This window comes from Microchirus variegatus (assembly GCF_963457635.1).
Source record: "Microchirus variegatus genome assembly, chromosome: 7".
Taxonomy (NCBI): Eukaryota; Metazoa; Chordata; class Actinopteri; order Pleuronectiformes; family Soleidae; genus Microchirus; species Microchirus variegatus.
Window position 1 is genome coordinate 987,335 of NC_139808.1, and position 25,292 is coordinate 1,012,626.

The window sequence follows — 25,292 nt, forward strand, 5'->3', positions numbered from 1 at the left end:
ACTCAAACATGTTGACACTGGGGTTACATTTGAATCAACAAATACATTATTTTAACATCATCAGAATTTACCTTTGCCATTTCTAGTTTTTCTTTCTCAAGACGTCCTGGTGTAGACACAACACTGGTGTGAGGTTCTGTGGTGACTTGTTGGTGGTGTCCTCACCTCTTTGCACAGTCATGGTATGACCCAACCCAATGTTTAATCAGCAATCCACAGGAGGGTCACGGGTTGGGGGGGAGTGGGGGGGGGGGGGGTGCTGCGCCCATCTGACAAGGGATAGGTGATAGGCGGGGACGCAACCCTGGGCAGTTAGCCAATCCATCGCTGGGGCCACATATAGAGACAAACAACCTCTCACTCTCACACCTATGGTCAATTTTCGAGTGTCCAATTTACCTAAACCCGCGCACACACGGGGAGAACATGCCAACTCCATGCAGAAAGGCCCATGTTCCAACCGTGCAAACCCCCAATGGCTAATCAAAACAAGCCAAATATGACTGAGTGAGCCACTCATGAATACGGTTCCTTACTGATGTCAGTTTTTCTGAGGCTTGTTCCTGTGTAAACAATGATAGCATCATCTGCATATTGATGTTTTGGTAAAGCAAACTAAATGGGTCCAAGTATGGAGCCTTGGTGTACGCCAACTTGACAATCGATGTAGGATGGCTTGTCCGTGACATGGTTCCGCTGACATCTCCTGAACTGCTCCTCCTTCAATATGCGCCTGCCTCGCTTGAGATTGTGCAGCTTTACTTTTGTTTGATAAATGAACAAAAACAACTATTCAGCGCGTTAGACGATGTGGTCACTTCATCTGCAACTGTGATTATGTCTTAAGATGCCAAGAAGCACCAATGAGAAAGTTTCAGAAGTGGAGTCTGCTGCTGCTTAAAACAAACGTGAATGTTCTGTAGGATTTCACACAACAATTTTTCAATATCGGCTCCTCCCGAACTTGTACCAAACACACGGCTGCTGCTGTTCACTGCACAACGCAGCTCCAAGTTTCCTAGTTGCGGTCTGGATGAGTAACACTATGTTAAAAGACAAACGTAACTTAATAAAGTACAGACAGAAGGTAGGAGCTTTTCGTGTGTGTGTCGTGTGATTCATGTCGCATTCAAGGAACAAATACGTTTTTAATAATCACCAATTTATTTTCTTGTATTCACCCCATTTTTTTTTATTATTATTATTATTTAACAAAAGTTTGAAAAAAAACCAAAAAACTTTTCCATCAAGCAACAACAAACCTGTGACTGATTATTACATTATTTTACTTAAAGGTGCCATATGTAAGAATGTGGCCAAAAAACGGTTACTACATTCAAAATAACAATGTCTTTTAGGTTTACGACATTGTAGCTCAGACATAACTGGCAACCCGTGGTTGCTCGGTAGTGGAGACTCTACTGACTGCAATGATTGGTAGACGGCGGTAGGTGGCGCCACATGCCAAAACATGATTTCAAAACATAAACATGATTGCGTCCGCAAAATATATATATATTTTTAAAGCAAATATTTTGTCTGTACTGTTGTTGTTGGTGAGTTCAGTTTGTTATATGAACATTATTCCTGAGTCTCTGTGACATATGAGGAGGATTTTATGATTTATTACATAATGCACCTTTAAAATAAGGACGTAAAACCAGATCTGTGAGTCTGTTTTAAATGATGTGAAATCGGTGACAATTTTTATGTAAAAAAAAGGTTAATATTACAAAACTGTCTTCTGTATGTGTTATACATGTATAATGTATACGTACTGGCTCAATCTTCAAGGACATACAGTACTTTGTATAAAAAAAACCAATGATAACAAACTTGATTTCCAAACTAATAATAAATGAGTTCCAATGTATATAAAACTAGAATTGTGCTGGAAATAAAGTAAATAAAGTCAAAATATAATCAATTAGACGTTTGTAAATCATGTTTACTTGAGTCCACACGTTGACTGTAAAGTAACACTGACTAAAGGAAGACATGGATTGTAAGACGATGCTAATGTTAGCCAGCCAACATTTACTGCCATCATGTTCTATAAGGCACTAGAACAACAATGAGCACATTTTAACGTTTTAATTACTACTGAAAACAAATCCAACTGTGAGTTGTTATAATTCCAGTTCATTATTTGCTTACGGTGTAAGTAATTCTATTTTATTACGTTAGCCCACGCAAACTTATCAACTCTGTGCCAAGCAGTGATTATGGAGTAACTACTGAAGCGTCAGAAGGAGATAAATGAGATAATAATCCACATGGAACATTAACACAATTTTCACAAAGTTCCTCCGTTTCCCTTGCATTTATTTACAGGCTCAGTCTCACCTGGTCCAGTACGGCGTTAGCATCACAGCGGCGTTAGCATCACAGCGGCGCCCACTGAAAAATGTCTGAAATTGTCATCGAGGCCGAAAAAACGGCATCGGTGGAGAAGGCACGGTAACCGGTGAGTGTTGCGTTCTTGCAGGTTGCAGATAGACACTGTTGGGGCTGAGAGCTGGAAGGTAGACGTCGAAAATAAGCAAATGGAAATATTGCATTGGGAAGAAGAGGAGGAAGACTCTTCTCGTTGTGTCACACAAAGTGTTCACTGTATCTGAAGCTGCTCTGTTTAGGTCACTATGCTGTTTGGACACGTGGTCAAGTCCAACTGTTCGCTTATTTTTTTCTCCACGTTGGGAATTGGAAGGTCTTCAGCGGGAGTACACAAGATGGAGAACCTCTGAGGAAAAAAAGAATATTGGTTTAAAAAAATAGATCAAATCCATCCATTTTATACACTCTTAGAAATAAAAGTGATAAGTAGAACCATATAAGGTTCTTCGGCTTGTCCTCATAGGAGAACCCTTTTGGAGGGTTCCACCAAGAACCCTTTTAAACCCCTTTATTCAGGAACAGGGTTTTAAAGGGTTCTCTGGATCAAAATGGTTCTTACTGGAACCATTAGTGTTACCAAGAACCCTTGAAAAACCCTTTCTTCGGGGGAAAGGGTTTTTCAGAAGCAAATGGTTCCAGGTAGAACCTCAGACCTTGTAGAAGAACCATTTTGGAACCCTTGTTTCTAAGAGTGTAGAAATATCCTCCACATGAGGGTCGCCAGTCCGTCACAGGGCTACATAGAGACAAACACTACCGTTCAAAAGTTTGAGGTCACTTAGAAATGTTCTTATTTTTGAAGGAAAAGCACTTTTTTTCCAATGAATATAACATTAAATGAATCATAAATACACTCTATACATTGTTAATGTGGTAAAAGACTATTCTAGCTGCAAACGTCTGGTTTTTAATGGAATATGTACAAAGGTGTATAGAGGCACATTTACACTGTTCTAATGGTACATTGTGTTTACTAATGGTGTTAGAAGACTATTGGATGATTAGAAAACCCTTGAAAACACTTGTGCAATGATGACAACTCTTTTGATGAATAAAAGTGTGACTTTTAATGGAAAACGCAAACAAAAATGGTACAGGTGACGGCAAACTTTTGAACGGTAGTGTACAACCATCCATTCTGACCAATTTACCTAATTAGATAAAGAGACAACCACGGTGAAATACACACATATATCTCACCTGATACAGTGATCCCGGAGTGTAGATCAGCTTGTACATCATCCAGAAAGGAATCATGAGCGTAGAGGAGAGAGTGAACCACCAGCCCAGAGCGTAACCCCACCACGGATACTCAATCGTGTTGTTGAACTTCAAGGGAGTGTATTTGATCAAGGAGAAAATGAATGTGCCCTGAAAAATAATCGTGTGGGGGAAAAAAAAGTGGTTCAGATTGTAAAAAAAAAAAAAAAAAATCTGTAAAATGATTTAATATAGGATCAGGGTAACATGTATTAACTTATCCCGCATTGAAAGATTTACCGCCGTGTCCTCCACCCTTTATGAACATGTCAGCACCACTGAAACTTGACTATAGTTTAACCCTTTAAACCTTTAAAGAGTAGCTTAGCTGTGGCAGTTTGTCAAGTTAGGGATTTTTAAAAAATAATTAAAGGCTTAACCGTGCAAACATCAAATATCTTTTTGAATGAGCTCAATACTGCAATGCAAAAACAATGCATTTAAAATGCCACTTTTTGTGTTGCCAGCCATCAGCTAAATATTTAAGATACACTATGATGATATTCTCATTTTAACCCTTAGAACACAGAGCATTTTGGCTGCTATTTTTCCACATTACTATGTTAAACATACAGTTTATACAGAGGCTATAAGATTGTGCAACGTACACTCTTAGAAATAAAAGTGCTAAGAAGAACCATATAAGGTTTTTCGTCTTGTCCTCATAGGAGAACCCTTTTTGGCTTCAGGCCAATCTGGAACCCTTTTGGAGGGTTCCACCAAGAACCCTTTGAAAAAACCCTTTATTCAGGAAAGGGCTTTTTAAAGTTTTCTCTGGATCAAAATGGTTCTTAATGGAACCATTAGTGTTACCAAGAACCAGAAACAAATGGTTCCAGGTAGAACCTCAGCCCTTGTAGAAGGACCCTTTTGCAACCCTTATTTCTAAGAGTATATAAACACACACACCCCCAGGATGTCCATATAAGGAGTTGTGTATTATTTACCATGGGTGCACCTGCAGCACAGATCTAGGTTTAACTAAACCCTGTAGACTGAGAAAAATACTTCCTCTTTCACCGTAACTCACCATGCAGACGACTGGTGTGGCATATTTTAAGCAGTACTTAATCACGGGTAACGGCCTGTAGCCAATCATGTCTTCTATGTTGTCGTAAAACCGGTCTGCACCTGTAAGCGGACGCAAAAAAAACAAAGGTGAGGTAAATCCCATTTGCTAAGGTAAAGGTGTGCACGTTCGTATTTCGCCAACTCACCGTACACCCATCCGATACCGACTGACTGCACTATGGCAAAGAGAAGCAGCGTCATGCCGCTGCAGGCGTAGTAGTCGAATAGCTGAAAGATGTACATCCCCCCCTATTGGACAGGAGATAAGTTACCCCTCTGTTATAACACGAAAACGTTTGGAATCGTAAATGATGTGGCGTTTAATTCCGATCGTACCTCCGTCACCATCACGAGGCCAAATAAGAAACTGACGACGCTGATGGCGAGCAGAAGAAGTTTGCGCCTGTGACCGACGTGGAAGAAGCCCGGATTCATGTCAGAGATCGCCGTCACCAGCGCTTCCAGACCCACAAACTGAAACACAGACCTCACCGTCACGACTGCACCTTCACTTCACACAGATTAACAAACTACTGTGATTATGTCACGATAAAGATTAGACATTAATCTCTACTTGGTTACTGTGCATGTGAATGATGTCTTGCCTGTAACGTGTGATTCTCTCATCTAATTTTATTAATTTCTGAAACCAATCAAATCAATCATACACTTTTGTTTGTCTCTACAGGGACATCGTCCGTGGTCAAAGGTGCTACAACAGCTGGAAAAAAAAGCACATACAACAAAGACAACAAACAGAAAGATGAATATCGCACCTGCCCTAAAACACGTAAGGAGTAAAAAACTGCGTATGGCATCGACTGTTCTCTCTAAATGTTAATTCTAAAAGTTCCACCCAATTCTCTTATTACTTATTATTGCATTCTATATATACGGTTAGGATTGTATTTTATTTCAATGGGCCCGAAACTGCTCCTAGCACAAATTTGTGCGAGAAACCAATCGTTAGCCTTCATATTATTATTATATCCGTGGATTTGGGAGTAAATGTCCATAAAAACTTTGCACAGAGGTCAAGAATGGGGAAAAGTGCAATATTTTGGCTTACAACTTGGACCCGTGCGTTGCACCAGGGCTCTATAGCACCCCCTGAGGCGAAACGTGGATGGAGCAAGTTGCACCGAATTTTGCGAAACTTGGTGGGATCTTGTAACAGCTAAAGGCGGACAAAAAAGTAAATTGGGACCATTGCCTCAACTCAACAGGAAGTCAGCTATTTAGATTTTTTTTTTACCTTGTCAATTTAACCTTGGTACTAGATTTGTAGAAATTGAGTGAGACAATTAAAAATGTATTCAATAGAGAAAGAAATGTGTTGTTAGCATTAGTTTCACTGCTATATACTAATGCTAATGTACCTCGCTGTCCAGCCCCAGCAGGATGATCATGATGAAAAAACAGATTGCCCAGAGCTGAGGAAGAGGCATCATGGCAACTGCTCGCGGGTAAGCGATGAAAGCTAAACCAGGACCTGTTGTCAAAAAGAAACAATGGGCGTCATTGTTATTTATCTGCTGCTGCTGAGAACAAGATATTTCACGAAAATTCGAATCAAGATTTTTTGCAATTTCACTTTAAATTACCTGACTCTGCCACATTTGAGATGTGCGTGTTCTGCTCGTATGCCATGAATCCGAGCGCAGAGAAGATCGCAAAGCCTGCCACAAAACTTGTCCCGCTGTTCAGAAGGCACAAGTATACGCAATCTCTACAAGAAACAAACACACAAAAAATATTCTTTAATACACATATACACTACCGGTCAAAAGTTTGGGGTCACCTATACAACTTTTTTTTTTGTTTTTTCACACTTTTATTCATCAAAAGAGTTGCAAAATGAATAGAAAATATAGTCAAGACATTAACAACATTAGAAATAATCATATTTATTCAAAATAATCATTTTGCCCTTTGGTCAAAGAACCAGCAAAACTGTTTTCAGCTGTGCTAACATCATTGCACAATGGTTTTCTAATCATCCAATAGTCTTCTAACACCATTAGCAAACACAATGTACCATTAGAACAGTGTAAATGTGCCTCTATACACCTATGTACATATTACATTAAAAAACAGACGTTTGCAGCTAGAATAGTCGTTTACCACATTAACAATGTATAGAGTGTATTTATGATTAATTTAATGTTAACTGTAGTGCATGTTTCTTAACTGAGTGTTGTATCATTAGAATAATTGTTTCTAACAAGGCTACACGTAGCAGGCGTTACATCAAACTTACTTGTAGCAGTTATTGTCGTATCTATTATAACTGCCCAGAGCGGTGAGACATCCGATGCAAATAGCATAGGAATAAAATATCTGTGTGCCAGCATCCATCCACACCTGCAAGACAAAAAACAGTTTATGTCCACGAACGACTAGATTTGAACGATTAACCAGAACACAATCACCTGGTGAACATTTTTTTTTGCAAAAACAGCCACCTTTAAGCAGCCTTAGGATCTTTATTGTGGTAAGATCCCTTTAAGCTATACTATTTAACAGATATCAAAATACAGATGTGTGATTTCTGTAATACCTGTGGATCTGTGAGGCGGGATGGATCTGGGTAGAGGTAGAACTTGATCCCATCTATGGCCCCAGGCAACGTGACGCCGCGAATAAGCAGTGCCACCATCATCAGGTATGGAAATGTCGCAGTGAAGTAGACAACCTGCGGAGGTTGGTGAATTTTTCAACATGTGTAGGGCTCCACGTTTTATTTGATTCATTTTGTTATGTAAGAGGAATAATATTATAAACAATACATTATCAGGTTTCATATCAGGTCCTTAAAGAGAGATAACCAGTGAAAGCACTCAGAGAACACAAACCTCTGTCAAGGCTGCTCAGTTTCTGACACTAATTCCTTTCTTAATTTCCAAGATCCCCTGAAAATGTCATAAAAATCTGTCCATGACTTTTTGAGTCATGCTAAATAATTTGCTAATTTAAAATGATGTTGAAAAGCTCTATCACTTTTGGTTACCAGCCTTGACTTGAGATAATCAGGGGTCCACTGTGCTGAGCTTTAAAAGGTTATACCTTACATTTATTCACATTCTCAATCTGTGATGTATTGATATGATCTTTCTTACAGTTCTTTGAGATGTTGCATACACCAAAAAAAAAAAGAGAGGGGGGGGGTTCCTCATCCTACCTTCCCAGTGGACTTGACTCCCTTCCAGACGCAAAAGTAACAGATAACCCAGGACAGCAGAAGACACAAGGCTAACTCCCACCGTATAACGCCAAGGTCATTGGCACTTCCTGTGATATTCAGAACTCTTCTCCTGCAGAGTACACGTTCAGTGGTTAGGTCATTGAATGAATCACACACACACACACACACACACACACACACACACACACACACACACACACACACACACACACACACACACACACACACACACACACACATTCTTGTACTTGCTGCATACTGAGGACCGGGTTGCTGACAAAGTGAGGACCAGCATTTTCCACTTCATAAATCAACACAAATATAAATATTTACTTCATGAATGACAAAGAACTACTGGTTGAAGTACCATAAAATGTCTGTAGGTAGCGCCCCAGAGCAAGAAGGGCTGGAAAACTATTTTTTTTGGTCCAAAATTTGACAAAAACGTCTTACTGTACTATATAATAATAATAATGCATTATGTCGTCCAAAATTTGATTAAAAAAAGTCATACTAAACTATGTCATCCAAAATTTTTTGGTCCAAAACTTTACAAAAAAATTATACTATACAATGCCGACCAAAATTTGAAAAAAAAATCTGACCCAAAATTGTTTGTACAAAATTTGACCCAAAATTTTTTGTACAAAATTTTACCCACATTTTTTTGTCAAAAATGTGAAAAAAAAAATTGAAAAAAAAGAATTAAACATCTTTTAGAAAATCTTTTTTGACAAAAAAATTTTGAAAAAAAAAATGTGACAAAAAAATTTTGAAAAAAAAATGTGACAAATTTTTTGAAAAAAAAAAAAAATTTTTTTGAAAAAGAGATGTGAAAAACTTTTTTGAAAAAAAAATTTTGGTCCAAAATTTGAGAAAGAGTCATACTATACTATGTCATTTTTTTTGACAAATTGAGTATAGCATGTTATAACAACCTAAGGAAGTGATTTCAATGAATACAAAGTGAGGACTGGCCAAAATGTCCTCACTCCGTAAAAATGACCTCACTTTGTTGGTTAAAAACCCTCACTGGTCCTCAGTATGCCACAAGTACAAGAACACACACACACACACACACACACACACACACACACACACACACACACACACACACACACACACACACACACACAGTACAGTTTTTGGTTTTTAACTTTTCAAACTCACTCCCAAAACTCTCTCACTGACGATGTTGCATTTTCAGGCACGCTTCCATTGTAAGCGCCTCCGCCAAACTCCACACAGTTATCTGTCGCAATGAAACGGGGATGTTTTAAATATATGCATTCAAGTACACAGTATAAACACACCTGATATATAATCATATATATATATATATATATATACATACTGTATATATGTTATGAACCGAAACCGAAAACCTTGGTGCTTGGTGAAAGCATTCATGTGATATTAATGTTTTTTTCATGCATGTTTTTCTTTTGTTTATCTGTATTGAGTATCTTATTATCTCACCCCTATACTCACACTCCTCACAGGATAAGGGATCGAAGGTGGAACGAGTTATTTGACGGCAATAATACATTCAGTAGAACTCTGTGACTCTGTTCCCAGCAGCTGGACTTTGCACCTCAGATCTAAAAACCCAGCCGCTCAAATTAAAGCAGTTGATCACATGACCTCTGCCAGTAATTTGCAATTTTTTTTTATGATGATTGCCCTGTTGACTTGTGCTGACAATAGAAATAATTCAATTGCTTTTTTTGTGCTTACACTTCCTCTTTCAAACTAAAGTCAAAACACCTTAAGGATGAAGCACCACATCAGTTCAATCACTCTGAACAAAACAGCCCTGTTCAGAACGCTCGCTTTTGAGTGCCTGTCTCTTTAAATATGCAAATGAGACACAGGAAACTACGTCAGCATCACTGAGGCTCAGGCAGCTAACAGCAGTTAGCATTTGGAAAAGCTATCATTATTGCCGTCATATGTAAAATATATCCACTGGACAGATCAATCCTCTGAGGCTGGAAGTTTGTGTAGAACTCTGTGCTGCACTGTGCAGCCAAGAATAGTACACTTTGCGGACTTCTGCTCTTCGGGATACTATTGCCCTCGCCTGCACTCTCGCCTTTTTTAGGGACAGGGCGGAGCTCCGCGAGACAACAATTCCAGGAATGTCTCATTGTGACGTAGCAATGAGTGCAGAAGTCAACATCACATGTTTTATCTCCTGTACTTAGACTGAGGAGGACGACAAAAACAGTGAGTGAGTCATCTTTTTTCACACTTTGCCGACTCATAGTGCCTCCAGAGCCCCAAATATAAGTATTAACATGATTAAAAAGTGGATTTTGCATAATATGACCCCTTTAAAGCTGGGGAAAGCTGCTAAAAAGGCAAATAACACTGTTCCCATTGCATGTGGTTGTTCTGTTCTGTGGTCTTCCCCCCCCCCCCCCCATCCCTACGTCAACCGTGTGAGCTGTGACGTCATGGACGTGACAGCTACAACGCGTGTCATTGGCTTGTGTCAGAAATGGCTAATCTGTCAAAAAACTTAGCATGTTTACACTCGTCTTACATTCCCACTGACGCTCATTTTGGAGATGGAGGCAATAACAACTCATGCTTTGCAGAGTCATTTGGCCTGGGAGTAAATTATGGTCATAAATCTTCCGATTAAACAGGTTTTTTTTGGAGCAGTGGAGTGGCCGCACGCACCTGTGTTCCAATAGTTTCTGCAAGTTCCCCAGGGAAGTTCAGAATTAAAGGCCGAGAAGAGGTAGAAGAACGCCCAGGCCAGTATGATGATGTAATAGATACTGGAGTACAAAACAACGATCTGGCTGCCGTATCCTATACCTGAAGAACAGACAAACACATGCAGATTTTGTTAGCATTCTGTAATGATACATGCTGTACTTTTTATAAACAGACATATTGTATTAAACATTCTAACATCTTTTTTACCTTCAAACAGGGGACAGACTTTCCTCCAGCAGGTGATCCCTCCTTGTTTGGTGTATTGGCCAAGTGACGTCTCCAGCAGGAACAGGGGGATGCCACAGGTGAAAAAGAAGATTATATAAGGGATGAAGAACACGCCTATGGAAATGGACAAAGACAACAACACATGATGTTGTTTGTATGTAGGTTGAACACTTTAAACATCACACGTCACACACCACACAACAAGAGGATTTGATTGTGTTAAAACTAAGGAACTGGTGGTGGAGGATTTTCTGCAGGAGACGACGTGCTCTTCCAACATCACTGAATCCAGGAAATGGACATTGAGTTTATGTGTTTAATGCAACATGCAATGGGTGGTCACATAAACACTAAAGTGGACTGGTCTGATCATGCTGCTGCTCTTTACAGGAAGTAGACTCTACCCGTTGAGAGGTCTTTTGGAGTGCGGGGAGAACTCCGTAAGACCTACAATGGCTCAGCGGTGGCATCAGCCATCTTTTTTGGAGTGTTCTGCTAGCATCTCAGCTGCGGACAGGAAGAGGCCAGCTCTGAACTTGGATGTCCCCTTGAACCCAGTGGAGGTGGTGGGAGAGGGGAGGAAGACGACCAAGCTATCATCTCTGATGGACAATCTCTCCAACCCTCCTGCAGGACACCATCACAGCACTGGGCAGCTCCTACAGTAACAGACTGAAACATCCTAGATGTCTGAAGGAGCACAGGACGTTCCTCCATGCAGATGTTAGACTAAGGGACTAGACTATGTTGTTTGATCAGCACAACTGCCCTCTTGAGCAGGGTTCATCAATCCTGGTCCTGGGGACCCATTGCCCTGCATGTTTTAGAGGTTTCCTTGCTCCAACACACCTGATTCAAATTATCAGGCTCCTGCAGAGCTTGTTGATGAGCTGAACGTTTGAATCAGGTGTGTTGGAGCAAGGAAACTTCTAAAACATGGAGGGCAGTGGGTCCCCAGGACCAGGATTGAAGAACCCTGCACTAGAGGTTTCCAAGCTACACTCGCAGCAGTCACTCACCTCCACCATTTTTGTAGCACAGATAAGGAAACCTCCACACGTTTCCCAGGCCAATGATTTGTCCCGCTACGGCCAGGAGGAATTCAATTTTGCTGGACCACTGTCCTCGACTCAGGGTGCCTGGAAGGGCCGTGTCCACCTTGAACGGGACCATTGGACCTTCGGCCTTTTCCATGTCGCTGCAATGACACAAAAATGAACAGGGCGACCGGTTATTGTTTAGAGTTTAAGCACAGATGCGCAAGACTTTTTAACTTTCTTCCCAGAGGCTTCTTCAGGTCACTTTGCCGAAGCAAACTGTACATTCTTTGTATTTTCGGAACATTTATCGAGTCCCGTTCTTTTGGACAATTCCTGCTGTCTTGTCCCAGGAGGTCAACGAGAGGTCACTGCTGCCTCGCACAAGCTTGTCATTCTTTCTCCAGCGTTGCTCTTGTTCTGCAGTGTCGTGTGGGAGTGGAGAAACTAGAACTGGAACATATGTGTCACAGTATTACCGAAGAGAAACAAAGAAACTGAAAGCATCTTAGTGATCGTCAAGTAGACTCAGAGGGACCACGCAGAAGCCTAACTGTCATTTGCCATTTGAACAACCTTTAAGGGTCAGACCAAATCACCCAGCACATATTAGTGACATACACACTATTAGCATTAGTTAAGCATTAATACATATTGAATTCATCACTACATGCTAATGAGTATTCATGCGTTATAATTGATTAATTCAATGTTTATTAATGCGTAACTAATGCTAATAGTTTGTACTTATTATAAAGTGTTACCCTGTAGAGTATCTCACTAACCTCTCTTGTGCTGATGTCGGATGTCAAATCATATTCTTGACGATGCTACATGATGGTATTTTCCCAGTTGGGACAAGTTCCAACTGTTACACCCAGATAACAAAAAAATAAAAATAAATGAACACTGAACAAGTTACCCCTCTTTTTTGCTGTTCTGTGCATCCGTGCACTCAAAAATATCTGGTGCAATCAAATCATTTTTAACCGCCAGACTAGGTCAGAATTACTTTCTGCATGGAGTTCACATTTTCTTTCGCATGTTAGTTCATGCCCGATACCTTCTCACATGCACACGTGTTACTTCATCACTGCATACTTTACTTCTTGTCGAGAAAGAACATGCCAAGCACGAACTCTTTTGGCTTTGGCCAACATTTGGCTATGTTGGCTTTAACGACTTTTTGAATCCTCTCCCCGTATGTGCATGCGTGTGGGTTTTCGCCGGGTTTCCTCCCACATTCCAAAAACATTCAGATTTCATGGATTATAGGCACATTGGACACTCTAAATTGACTGTGAGGTTGAATGGGTTGGTCGTCTCTATAGTCCATAAATATTGGGACATCGATATTTCTCTTCTTTTTGGCTCTATACACCCCTACAATGGATTTGAAATGAAACAAACAAGATGTGATTTAACTGCACATTTTCAGCTTTCCAGATCAATTGAACGGTGTAGGAATTAAAACACTTTCTATATGTGCCCCCCCCACTTTTTAGGGGACCAAAAGTAATGGGACAATTGACTGAAAAGCTATCTCATGGACAGTTGTGGGCTATTCCCTCGTTATGTAATCTTCAATTAAGCAGGTAAAAGGTCTGGAATCTGTTGCTGTCAACTCTCAATATGAGATCCAAGGAGCTGTCACTGTCCGTGAATCAAGCCATCATTAGGCTGAAAAATCAAAACAAACCCCTCAGAGAAATAGCAAAAACATTAGGTGTGGCCAAATCAACTGTTTGGAACATTCTTAAAAAAGAAGGAAGGCAGCGGTGAGCTCAGCAACACCAAAAGACCTGGAAGACCACAGAAAAACACTGTGGTGGACGACAGAAGAATTCTTTCCCAGGTGAAGAAAAAGCCCTTCACAACAGTTGGCCAGATCAAAAACACTCTCCAGGAGGAAGGTGTTTGTGTTTCAAAGTCAACAATCAAAAGAAGACTTCACCAGAGTGAATACAGAGGGTTCACCACAAGATGGAAACCATTGGTGAGTCTCAAAAACAGGAAGACGAGATTAGAATTTGCCAAACAACACCTAAAAAAGCCGTTATAATTCTGGAAGAACATCCTCTGGACAGATGAGACCAAGATCAACTTGTACCACAGTGATGGGAAGAGAAGAGTGTGGAGAAGGACAGGAACTGCTCATGATCCACAACATACCACCTCATCAGTGAAGCATGGTGGTGCTAGTCTCATGGTGTGGACATGTATGGCTGACAATGGAACTGGTTCCCTTGTGTTTATTGATGATGTAACTGCTGACAAAAGCAGCAGGATGAATTCTGAACAATATTATCTGCTCATATTCAGCCAAACGCTTCAGAACTCATTGGACGTCGCTTCACAGTGCAGATGGACAATGACCCAAAGCATGCTGCAAAAGCATCCAAATAGTTGTTTTTAAGACAAATAAGTGGAATGTTACGCAATGGCCAAGTCAATCACCTGACCTGAATCTGATTGAGCATGCATTTCACTTTCTGAAGACCAAACTGAAGGAAAAATGGTTCCAAGAACAAGCAGGAACTGAAGAGCGTGTCAGTAGAGGCCTGACAGAGCATCACCAGGGATGAAACCCAGCGTCTGGTGATGTCTATGCCTTCAAGACTTCAGGCTGGAATTGACTGCAAAGGATTTGCAACCAAGTATTAAATGATGAAAGTTTGATTTATGATTTGAGTTTGTCCCATTTCTTTTGGCCCCCCTAAAAAGTGGAAGGCACATATAGAGTGTGGTAGAAGTGTTGTAATTCCTACACCGTTCACTTGATTTAGATGTAAATGCCCTCAAATTAAAGCTGAAAGTCTGCAGTGAACACACTTCTTATTCGTTTCATTTCAAATCCATTGTAATGATGTACAGAGCCAAAAAGAAGAGAATTGTGTCGATGTCCCAATATTTATGGACCTGACTGTGTGTGGCCTTGTGATGCACTGGCGACACCCACGATGAATGGATGAATATGACATGAAAGTATCACTGATAAATGTACATTTCTCAGTTATAATCACACTTGTTGGGTCTTAATCTTTGTACGTCGGTAAATTGACTAGTAAGATAGTAAGATTGCTCAATTTTGTTGTACTTTTTGTTTAATGACAATAAAGACTCTGCGATTTGACACTTTAAACCCAACACATGATCAAATACAGCACTGTGCAAAAGGCTTAGTTCTGACAAAGCCTTTAAGATTTAACCTACCTCACATTCTGGGTCAAAGCCAGTGTTGATGATTATGTCAATGTTATATAACTTAACGGCATAAATGCCTCAATTGTTCCTTCACACGTCTGCAGGCGTTTTTTGGAAATTCACCAGCATATGTGTTACTTAGTCACTGTTTGACTTCACAGCTTGTGTTGTCGTTGATTTTTCCTCTCGAGAAATTCTATCGTTGTGACAGAGCGTCGTCTAAGAGCGGCGACTGATGTCAGCCGAGGTCACGGTCAGGCATTTCAGGAATCCCTTCGAGGCATTTGAGAGAGATTTAAATTGACTACGTGCTGTAGACGGAGGCATGTGTCTCTGGAGAGAAACGCCTCCCTGTGGTGTTTGGCATCGAGTCAGGGAATTAGCCGAGGAAATGTTTGACCACAGCTGTATATAGTTGTGTTTATTCACTCGGTTTATATTTAAATAGAAGCAGTGCTGTTGAACTGAAGTGAACTGTGCATTAGAGATGTGAGGCTTTGTCTAGACGGCTACAATGGACCTCATTCATCAGATATTAACAGATATAAACAGACATGGGTTAAAATTATGGGTAACAGTTTAGATCAGGGAACACATATTCACCATGAACTAGGTGTTTACTAACATATATAAGCCGCATAGTAGTCCTTTATTAGTGATCATTAAGCACATATTAACACCTTATTCTACCTCTATTATGACATGAATTAAGATTTTTCCTACATAAGGTGTTAATACGTGCTTAATATTTACTAATAATATGCTGTGATCCAAAGTTGTAGTGATTGTGATAATAACGAGGACAAAGGGCCAATTCCAATTCCTATCTTAACCCTCAATCTTAACCCTCAAGCTCAACCCTTATGGTGAATTCCAATTCCTTGCTTAACCCTCAATCTCAAAAAATGATCTTAGTTTAGGCCCATATTATGGATTACTGACGTCATTGTTGCGTAACATTTATTTTTATTTTACGATCTTTTGTCAATAGTTGGCCGGTGTGGTTTACTTTTCAATAAGTCGTGGTGTGTGGTAACTGTCAGCTGAATATTTGTATGAGTATCATCTTATAACTAACTGACAACCTAATAACTTGACTGACAAACGGATCAGAATAAATAATCCTGACGTAAATGTCTTCTTCTTCTTCTTCTTTTTTGGAGTCGACAGACTGGACGCAGCTTTGGCGTTATTCTGCCCCCTACAGTCTGAAGACGTATCTGCATTTAAGGGGTGTCCCATTTCTAAGTGACAAAATAACCCTCAACACTTGGTTTTGAGGGACAGTTAATATTAAGGGTTGAGCTTGAGGGTTAAGATAGGAATTGGAATTGGCCCCAAATCTTTGCTGCATCTAATTAAATACAAGTAAAAACCAGCTTATTAAGAGCCAGCAGCTTATTTGTGATCCAAAGTTGTAGTGATTGTGATAATAGCAAAGCAGACGTCAGGTGATGCTCTATATAACGAGGACACTGTGTCAGTGGGCGACACAGTCATCGACTTGAGTGATGAATATTGTAACATATATCCTCTCCATCCTGTCCTGAAATCTAACTGAGTTCCTTTGACTGACCCTAACATTCCTGCATCCTGGTTTTCGCTGTGTATGTCACAACTGAAACTGCCGGTTTGACTCCTGGTCACTCTTTGATATTTTGTGTTTCGTGTCACTGCTGGTTTTTTTCCACAGCGACTCCGCTCTGTGCAGATGTTGGATGTCAGATTATAACTTCACTCCTCACTCCCTGTTAGAGATAATGACACAACATGACTCAGTCCGTCCAGCAGTGTTATATAACCAGCACTTGCAGGTTTGTCACATAAAATGCTATCGCTGCTATAATCTGAATTTTAGGACGTTTTAATGATTACCACTGAGACAAAAACATCACAGCTGAAAGTGACGTAAACGTCACGTTTTAAACGTGTCCTTGGACACAAATCACACCAAATTGGGCACTTAAGATAATAAAAAGGTTAATGGGACAACACATAAAACACTTTTATCAATCTAGAGTAAAGGGGAGGACTGACTCGGCCACATACACAGTTACACGTCCACCTCCACTGTCCAGCTTTTTCTTTTTTTTTAACAATAACACTGGAAATATTTTGTCTGGCTGGCTCGCAGAACTTCTTATTTACACTAACAAATTGTTTCCATACCAACACGACGTTGTTTGAATTCCTAAATCCTTGGTGCTGGGAGAAAATACGGTCAACAATTTCTGATCTTCAAACCCTGCATGTGATAACACGTTGAAAAACAACACATTTTTGTGCTTTTTTTTTTTTTTTCTGCCACTGATGATTTTTTTTTCTTTAGGATTTAAGATACAGATAATTAAAAAAAAATACTTAAAAAGGAATTGTAGGCATTCGTTCAGCTAATATACACTCTTAGAAATAAGGGTTTCAAAAGTGTCCTTCTACAAGGGCTGAGGTTCTACCTGGAACCATTTGCTTCTGAAAAATCCTTTCCCTCTTGGTAACATTAATGGTTCCAGTAAGAACCATTTTGATACAGAGAACCCTTTAAAACCCCTTTCTTGAATAAAGGCTTTTAAAAGGGTTCTTGGTGGAACCTTTATAAAAGTGTCTACCTGGAGCCAAAACAGGTTCTCCTACACTCTTATAAATAAAAGTGCTAAGTAGAACCATATAAGGTTCTTCGGCTTGTCCTCATAGAGGAGAACCCTTCTTTGGCTCCAGGTAGAACCCTTTTGAGACCTTTGATGAAAAACCCTTTCTTCAGGAAAGGTTCCAGGTAGAACCCTAGTAAAAGGACCTTGTAGAAGGACCCTTTTGGAACCCTTATTTCTAAGGGTGTATGAGGACAAGCCGAAGAACCTTATATGGTTCTACTTAGCACTTTTATTTCTAAGAGTGTAAAACACAGTGCATCTCCAATAATTCTCTTCTCAGTCACAGTGGATCTCACAGTAGTACACAGCACCTCTCTCTCCCTGTCTCTCTCTCTCTCTGTAATAATAATAATAGCATATTTGTTGCTCTTCAGTCTGGAGAAACATTTGCACACAAGGAATAAACACTTTGTCTTTGTGCAAACCATAATCACAGATCAGCCAAGTGAGTTCACAGGGGATGGGGGGGGGGGGGAATAGCTGCAGCACAGGCACCATAACCTTTGGCCTACTTCACTGTACCACAGCTACCAGCGCCAAGTACAAGCAGAAGCGTGGTTGTCTCAAAAGCTGCAAGTTTCCAACCAATTCCGGATAAACATCACAGGAATGTCACACATTTGTAAACACACACACACACACACACACACAGCGCACACAGGAGAAAGAAAGACACACAAAACCCTGGTGTGTGACCTTTCAGGGAAAAGAGAATCATACCTGACAGAGTGATCTGTGGCCTGTTTTTTTTTTTTTTTTTTTTTTTTTTTGTAGCTCTAGGTGGAATTCATCTGCTGCCTGATCCCAGTCTCTCCAGGACAAGTGTTCCTCCTCGCTCTGACCATGAGGGAGTCCATGAGTGGAGTTTTGAGAAAGCTTGTGTTTGTGTGACAATGAGAGAGAGAGAGAGAGAGAGAGAGAGAGAGAGAGAGAGAGAGAGAGAGAGAAACAGATAGAGACAGAGGGGCGGGGGAATTATGCACTTGTGAATGAGCAACTCATGGCACGGACTTTTCCGACAGCCACACGGCTGTCAGTGGTGAAAGGAGGAGGAGATTTACACATGGTGAGGGCGAGGTGGGTGGAGAGGAGAGGAGAGAATACAGATGAGAGACAGAGGAACGGTTGTGAAACACCAGGACCAAAGCAATCAGTGTAATAACAACAGCAATAATAATAGTAATAGCAATAAATGACGTCCAGTTTACTAAACACCACATAGTAGTTCTTTATAGTGTAATAAAATGTGTCTCCTGCTGCTCATCACAAGAGGTTAACCCTCTTATGACCATCATTTTTACCACGTTGTCTTGGCTTATTTTGATTTTATGGCTGTAGAATTGTCAAAAAAATGCTCAATGAGTGAGTTCTTCTGCTCCCCCCCCCCCCCAACATAACTTTCACTTTCAATATCTGGCAGTTATTCAATATCACTGTGTGTTGTGATTGTGCAATAACAGTTTAAAGGAATAGAAGAAGGATTTTTCAAGTTTATTTACAAGGTAGGAACTCTAAAAGGACATAAACACTCAAGTTCACATACACAATTTGAACGTTGAACTATTTTACATAGAGTGTGTGTAAGAAAAATTCACTCAGTCTTGGACTTTTTTTTTTAGTTTTCAAGTTTCTGCAGTGTTTTCAGTTTTCTTGCAGTGTTTCTCAATCCTGGTCCTGTCCTGGAACCCACTGCCGGACCTGCTTCAACACATCTGATTCAAATTAATGGTTCATTATTCTGGGCTTTTTGCAGCACTTGGTGATGAGCTAGAGCTAAATATCTAAAAAAGTTCCAGGAGTTCCAGTAGTGAGTAGTATGGATGCAAAATCGATGGTCACAGAAGGGTTAAAACAAGGCAGCTGCAATTGCAGTTCTCATTCCCCCCCAACACAGACATTATATGAAGCAATACAACAGAATAACAATGTTGGTTTAATTTGTCCGTGCTAAATCAGTCACGCTGAGCTCTGGGAATGTTTTGGGTTAGGTGAGGTTTCTTCAAATCTTTAATGTTGCATGAATTAAACATTCACTGAAGAAAAGTCACCTTAATCTTGGGTTATCAAGTAACTAAAGGCCTGTCTTCCAATCTTAGTGGCGCATTGAACACAATTGATCACACTAACAATATTTTCCTATGGAGCTCTCAGTCGTATCATTTCATCAGTTAGGACTAACTTCCATTATTACGCTGATGATACGCAGTTGTACGTGCCCGATAAATTACAACGGTCAATCTTTCCCAGGTCAAACGTGCTGAGTCATGCTTATCTGCAGGAAAAGCCCTGGACGTCTGATAGTGTCGTCCTCCTTTTAAAGGGACACTGTGTAGTATTTATGGGTTTATATAACCCAAAATCCACTTTTTTATACATATTATGTGCTCCTGCATTGTCTAGTCGCTGTATAATAGTATTTGTTTCATTTTCGTAGTGTTTCAAAAAGTCATGTAAAATAACATGGTCGCGGGCCGCGGTTGCATAGCCACTGTTAGCAGAGAGACGCCATGTTTCTACAGGAGCCTGTAAGGACAAACGCGAGAGAACAAATCAAGCGTCTCTTTACTTGTAGCTGAAGTCCCGCCTCCTCTCTCTCCGCTTCGTCTGCTACGGCCGCGGTAGCTCCGCCCTCTCCCTCGCCTCACGAACCTCATCTGCTGACACGGAGAAAGACGACGAGGACGACATTTGACTGACCCTCTGAGGACACCGTAGCGCTCAGGGAAGGGAGGGTTGAGCAGAGGAGCAGTTCTTTGTTGTAAATTTCATCCTCTCCTCTAGATGGCACTATAAACTACTTACTTCACCTTTAAACGCTGACAAAACAGATGCTGCTTATTGCTCCAGCTAATCTCATCTGTCTTTCAATCAGCACAGTCATCTCCAAGGCAAGCTCGCGTTTTTTCAGTGGAGGAATGCGTAAAAAACCCTAATTCATGCATGTGTTACATCGAGATTTGCTTATTGCAATGCTCTATTGTCTGGTCCCCCCCCCCCCCCCCCCCACGTACGAGCACCAAAAGCTTTCAGTTGGTCCAAAAATTGCCGCAGCGACTGCAGGATTCTGACGAGAACTATTCATTCCTGGAAGAGCGATCCCTCCTGTGTGGCTCTTCTTGAGGTTTCTCCCATTTCTTTTTTCCCTGTGCAAAGGTTTTTATGGACTTTTGCTTCACTCGACGCGAGGGTCTAACGACAGAGGACAAAGGGCTTCAAACTTGTGTTATAAACACAATTTACTTGACTTTTTCTTCATCGGCAAACATGTGATTTCTGCTGTAACTTGTCCAATCATTAGCGTCGGCTGTACGCGAGTGCAAAGCTTACTGATTTATTATGTTCTCTCAATACGCGTCCATCTTTTAACCACGAGTGAAGACACACTGAGCTCTGATTTCACAATGCTGTGCTGGCAGACAGGTAGCACTAGATCCTGCCTAACCAAACCCAGATTGACCTATAAATATAGGTACTGAAGTCCTGTCGGTATGCCTATGTCCAGTTAGGCGAGTCTATTTATACTGTTAGAAGTGTCAGTTACTTTGTAATGTGGTTAGCCTCACTGACCTGGATATCTACCGACTGTGGTATTGTTTTTATTGGCACGGGAAGGAGGGCAATGTGATGTAATGCTATAAAATTAAAACGCATGAGGAGCAATTAAGGCTTCAGTTGTGACTGTTAGTCAGAATTTGGTGTGCTATAACAACCAAGGGCAGAAGCTCAATTAAATACACTGCTGTCACTTAGAAATGTCCTTATTTTTGAAGGAAAATCACTTTTTTTTCAATGAATATAACATTAAATGAATCAGAAATACACTCTATACATTGTTAATGTGGTAAACGACTATTCTAGCTGCAAAGGTCTGGTTTTGAATGGAATATGTACATAGGTGTAAAGAGGCACATTTACACTGTTCTAATGGTACATTGTGTTTGCTAATGGCGTTACCCCGGATTTCCACCGGGGGCGTTGCGATCATCGTTGCTGATCACTTCCTTTCTAATCAATATGAGCATTTCCACCGGGCACGCCACGGCACGTCTCAGCAGCGTCCCAGAAGCCCCCCTCTTAAAATAAAACACAATGCGTAGGTCAAATAGCCCTGTCACAACTTCACATCAACATTACGTCGTAAACCGGTGCTACCAGGTCAACAGTCAATGGATCAGAGGGTCTTCGGAGAGTCACGATGGACGACTAGAGACTGATTGATGAAGTGGAGGAACATAAAATCATTTATGACGCACAGGGGTAGAAGCACAATATTGAAGGGAGAATGAAAGAAGCTGTGTTGTTGTTGTTTCCTTTAAACACACAGTCTATCGTGGGCGCTCGCGTCCGTTCTGGATTATCGCATGATCTTCCATGAACACCGTAACGCCCCCCGGTGGGGATTGACGCCGGGCAGAGGATGGTGCAAAACCGCGCAGCTGACGTTATACTGCTGTAAAGAGCCCGGTGGAAATCCGGGGTGAGAAGGCTATTGGATGATTAGAAAACCCTTGAAAACCCTTGTGCAATGATGTTAGCACAGCGGAAAACAGTCTTGTTTGAAAGTTTGAAGGGCAAATTTTTTATCTTGAATAAAAATCTTTATTTCTATTCTTGTCAATGTCTTGACTATATTTTCTATTCATTTCGCAACTCTTTTGATGAATAAAAGTGTGACTTTTAATGGAAAACACAACAAAAATTGTACAGGTAGGGTATTCAGTGATTAAGATCAGTGCACAAGATAGACTCGCGGCACAAACGTCTACCAGAAGCCACCAAGAGTACCAGGGCAAGACGACTTTGCAATCTTGCAGTCAGCGACCGATCCATTATCTCCCAGCTGTCAAAACAGACGGAAAGTCAGCACGAGTCTAGGACTTAAAGCTCATGGAAATAAACAGCTCTGCACTGACTCCATGTGCAAGTCTGAGCAGCTGACAGCTGTGGAAATACAAGCATGGTTTGTTATTTATGTGATGGGTCTAAATGCCTTTAAGCAAATTTCACACTGCAATCATTTCGCTGCCAAAAAAAGAAAAAGACGACCTCTACAAAGTTTAATGAAATTAAAATTGGAATTTGAGTGAGATCTATTTGACCTGATAGAGGAGTAAATCTCATGAATACTCAACTTTGACCTTTTTTTGTCAGTTTAGTGCTGATCTGTGACACATGTAAAACACTAAAATAACACGATTCTGCAATAAATCATTATACCAGCGGTCAATGAATGATCTCGTTCTGTTAAAGCGAGGCTGTGGGCTGAGCCAGAGTGTGAGGGTAACATGAGTTTAAAGCAACACAGGTGTCAGTGGGATATTTCTCTTCAACTCTTCAACTTCAGAGATCATCCTTTTGGGTTGGCAAATGTAGCCTGAAAAGTCAACGACTGTAGGCCGATTGGAAACGATCCTATAACTTCCTTTCAAGGTCATTGTATGTTCAGATACACGCTCTGATTCAACAACTTAGAACACATTTTTGAGGTAAAATGTCACGACAAAAGGGCAAGAAAAGTTAATACGTGTCACCTAATTTAACTTTTACCTCCACGTTTCACTCTTTCCAAAGTGACCCATGACTGACAGATAAGATAAGATAAGATGAAATCAGCGACCAATCAAGCGTTACAGAGCACTTGTTACAGCAGGAGTCAAAAGAAAGTAGATAAAAGCAAGTGTGAGCTTTAAAAAGAAGCAGGTGATACCAACAGAGTAGAAATAAAATGGCCAATAAAATCAAAGGTGTGAATGTGCGAGTGAATGGTTGTTCTTCTCTGTGTGTTGACCCTGAGATGGAGATGGAGATCTGTCCACTGCGCCTTTCACCAGCTGTGTCAGCAACCCACAACCCTCATGTGTGGGATAAATCAGTAGACAATGAATGAATGAATGAATGAATGAATGAATGAATGAACTAGCTTGTGTGTAATTAATCACGCTTCATACTATGGTATCTGTATCTCGTTGAAGTTCTCACTTTAACCCTTAGTGCTCACATATGCACCCATGTTAATTTGCTGTGGAAATAATAAACTCCTTATATGGACATCCTGGGGGTCTGTGTTTATAGGTCACAAATTCAGGCTTTCTTATGTGTTGTTGTGAGTCAAAGTTACGATTCAATTTATATCAGATTTTCAGTTGTGATGTAGTAATAATTGTGCAGAAGTCACAAAATAGACGTGTTTTTCTTTTTGTTCATAAAAACGAGCCAAGTGAACTTTGAACTGTGATGTATATCCAATTCAATCCAGATTTCAAACATTCTGAGTATTTTTTTGCTCAGGTGTTTTTATATAGTTGGTGAAAATGACTTTTCTTCCCCATCCAATTGCCTACATCTTTAGAAATAAAAGTGCTAGGTAGAACCATATACGGTTCTTTGGCTTGTCCTCACAGGAGAACTCTTTTTGGTTCCCCTAAGTGTTACCAAGAACCCTTTTAAAACCCTTTATTCAGGAAAGGGTTTTTAAAGGGTTCTCTTGATCTGGAACCATTAGTGTTACCAAGAACCCTTGAAAAACTAATTGTTCCAGGTAGAACCTCAGCCTTTGTAGAAGAACACTATTGGAACCATTATTTCTAAGAGTGTAGGCTGTGCTGAAAAAGAGGATATAAGACACTCTATGTTGCACATTCTTATAGCCTCTGTATATATAAAAAGTGTTCTCACTTTTAATAAGCAGAATTATACACATAATTAAAACACTTCCACTGCCTGCTATAAAACACTAATACAAATATTAATAAATCTTTCAAATATTTCAATAAAGTAAATTAGGAGAACACTACAGAAACACACCAACCCCCAATGCGACGATCTCTAAACGCAGCAAACAGACAAAGAACAACATTAACACAAAACTCTTTCTTTCTTACTTCCTCCTCTACTGGTTTCTACCAAATAAAAGCCTGGATCTAGTTTCAGTGACCACACCTCACGCATCTATTTAAGCCGAGGTACTTCCTCTGGAAGCGGTCTTCAGAGGAGACACTTCAGCATGATGTCTTCAAGGTAATGATTTGTTTTTAATGAAGAAATAATCCTGCACTTTAATTAGTTTATTCAGCGATTCTCGCGTCATGTTAAATCAGTCAAACCGAGACACAACAATGGATAAGACACATGAGTGTCTATGTCCTCAGGGAAATCGAGGCTAAGATCAGCACAGTGAAGCCATTCACACACTATTACATTGGTCTGGACTGTGTAGTAACTCATGTCAGTGTAAACTATAACATGCACATTATTACTATTAGTGGTGGAATTGTAATAGCTTGACCACATTTAACGCATTTGAAGATTTAAAATGCGGTTTGCGTCTTTATCCCTGTATAGTTTTTGTATGTATGCGATGCTAATCAGGAACAAATCAAAACTAAGAATACCAAATATAAATAAAAATGAATACACGTACATCATAATGGCCTTCACTGTACTTACATATGCTCTTTTAAACCCCATTTAGGGTTTAAAAAATGGACTAAAAATCTAAATTCATCGGTGAAA

The 25,292-nt window shown here is 40.3% G+C and overlaps 1 protein-coding gene across 1 annotated transcript; it reads right to left on the reverse strand.

Moving 5' to 3' along the window:
- Nucleotides 1-2,032: 2,032 nt before the first annotated feature.
- Nucleotides 2,033-18,609, reverse strand: slc6a22.1 (solute carrier family 6 member 22, tandem duplicate 1). The gene is made up of 15 exons (XM_083892294.1): nt 18,501-18,609; nt 11,911-12,089; nt 10,871-11,005; nt 10,622-10,762; nt 9,104-9,185; nt 7,910-8,042; nt 7,289-7,423; nt 6,989-7,092; nt 6,333-6,457; nt 6,108-6,220; nt 5,065-5,202; nt 4,875-4,977; nt 4,688-4,788; nt 3,598-3,768; nt 2,033-2,743 (listed from the first exon to the last, which is right to left on the reverse strand). The coding sequence occupies exons 2-15, from the start codon at nt 12,083-12,085 to the stop codon at nt 2,633-2,635; spliced, it is 1,767 nt and encodes a 588-aa protein (XP_083748420.1). The 5' UTR covers nt 12,086-12,089; nt 18,501-18,609; the 3' UTR covers nt 2,033-2,632.
- Between the last annotated feature and the right edge of the window lie 6,683 nt (nt 18,610-25,292).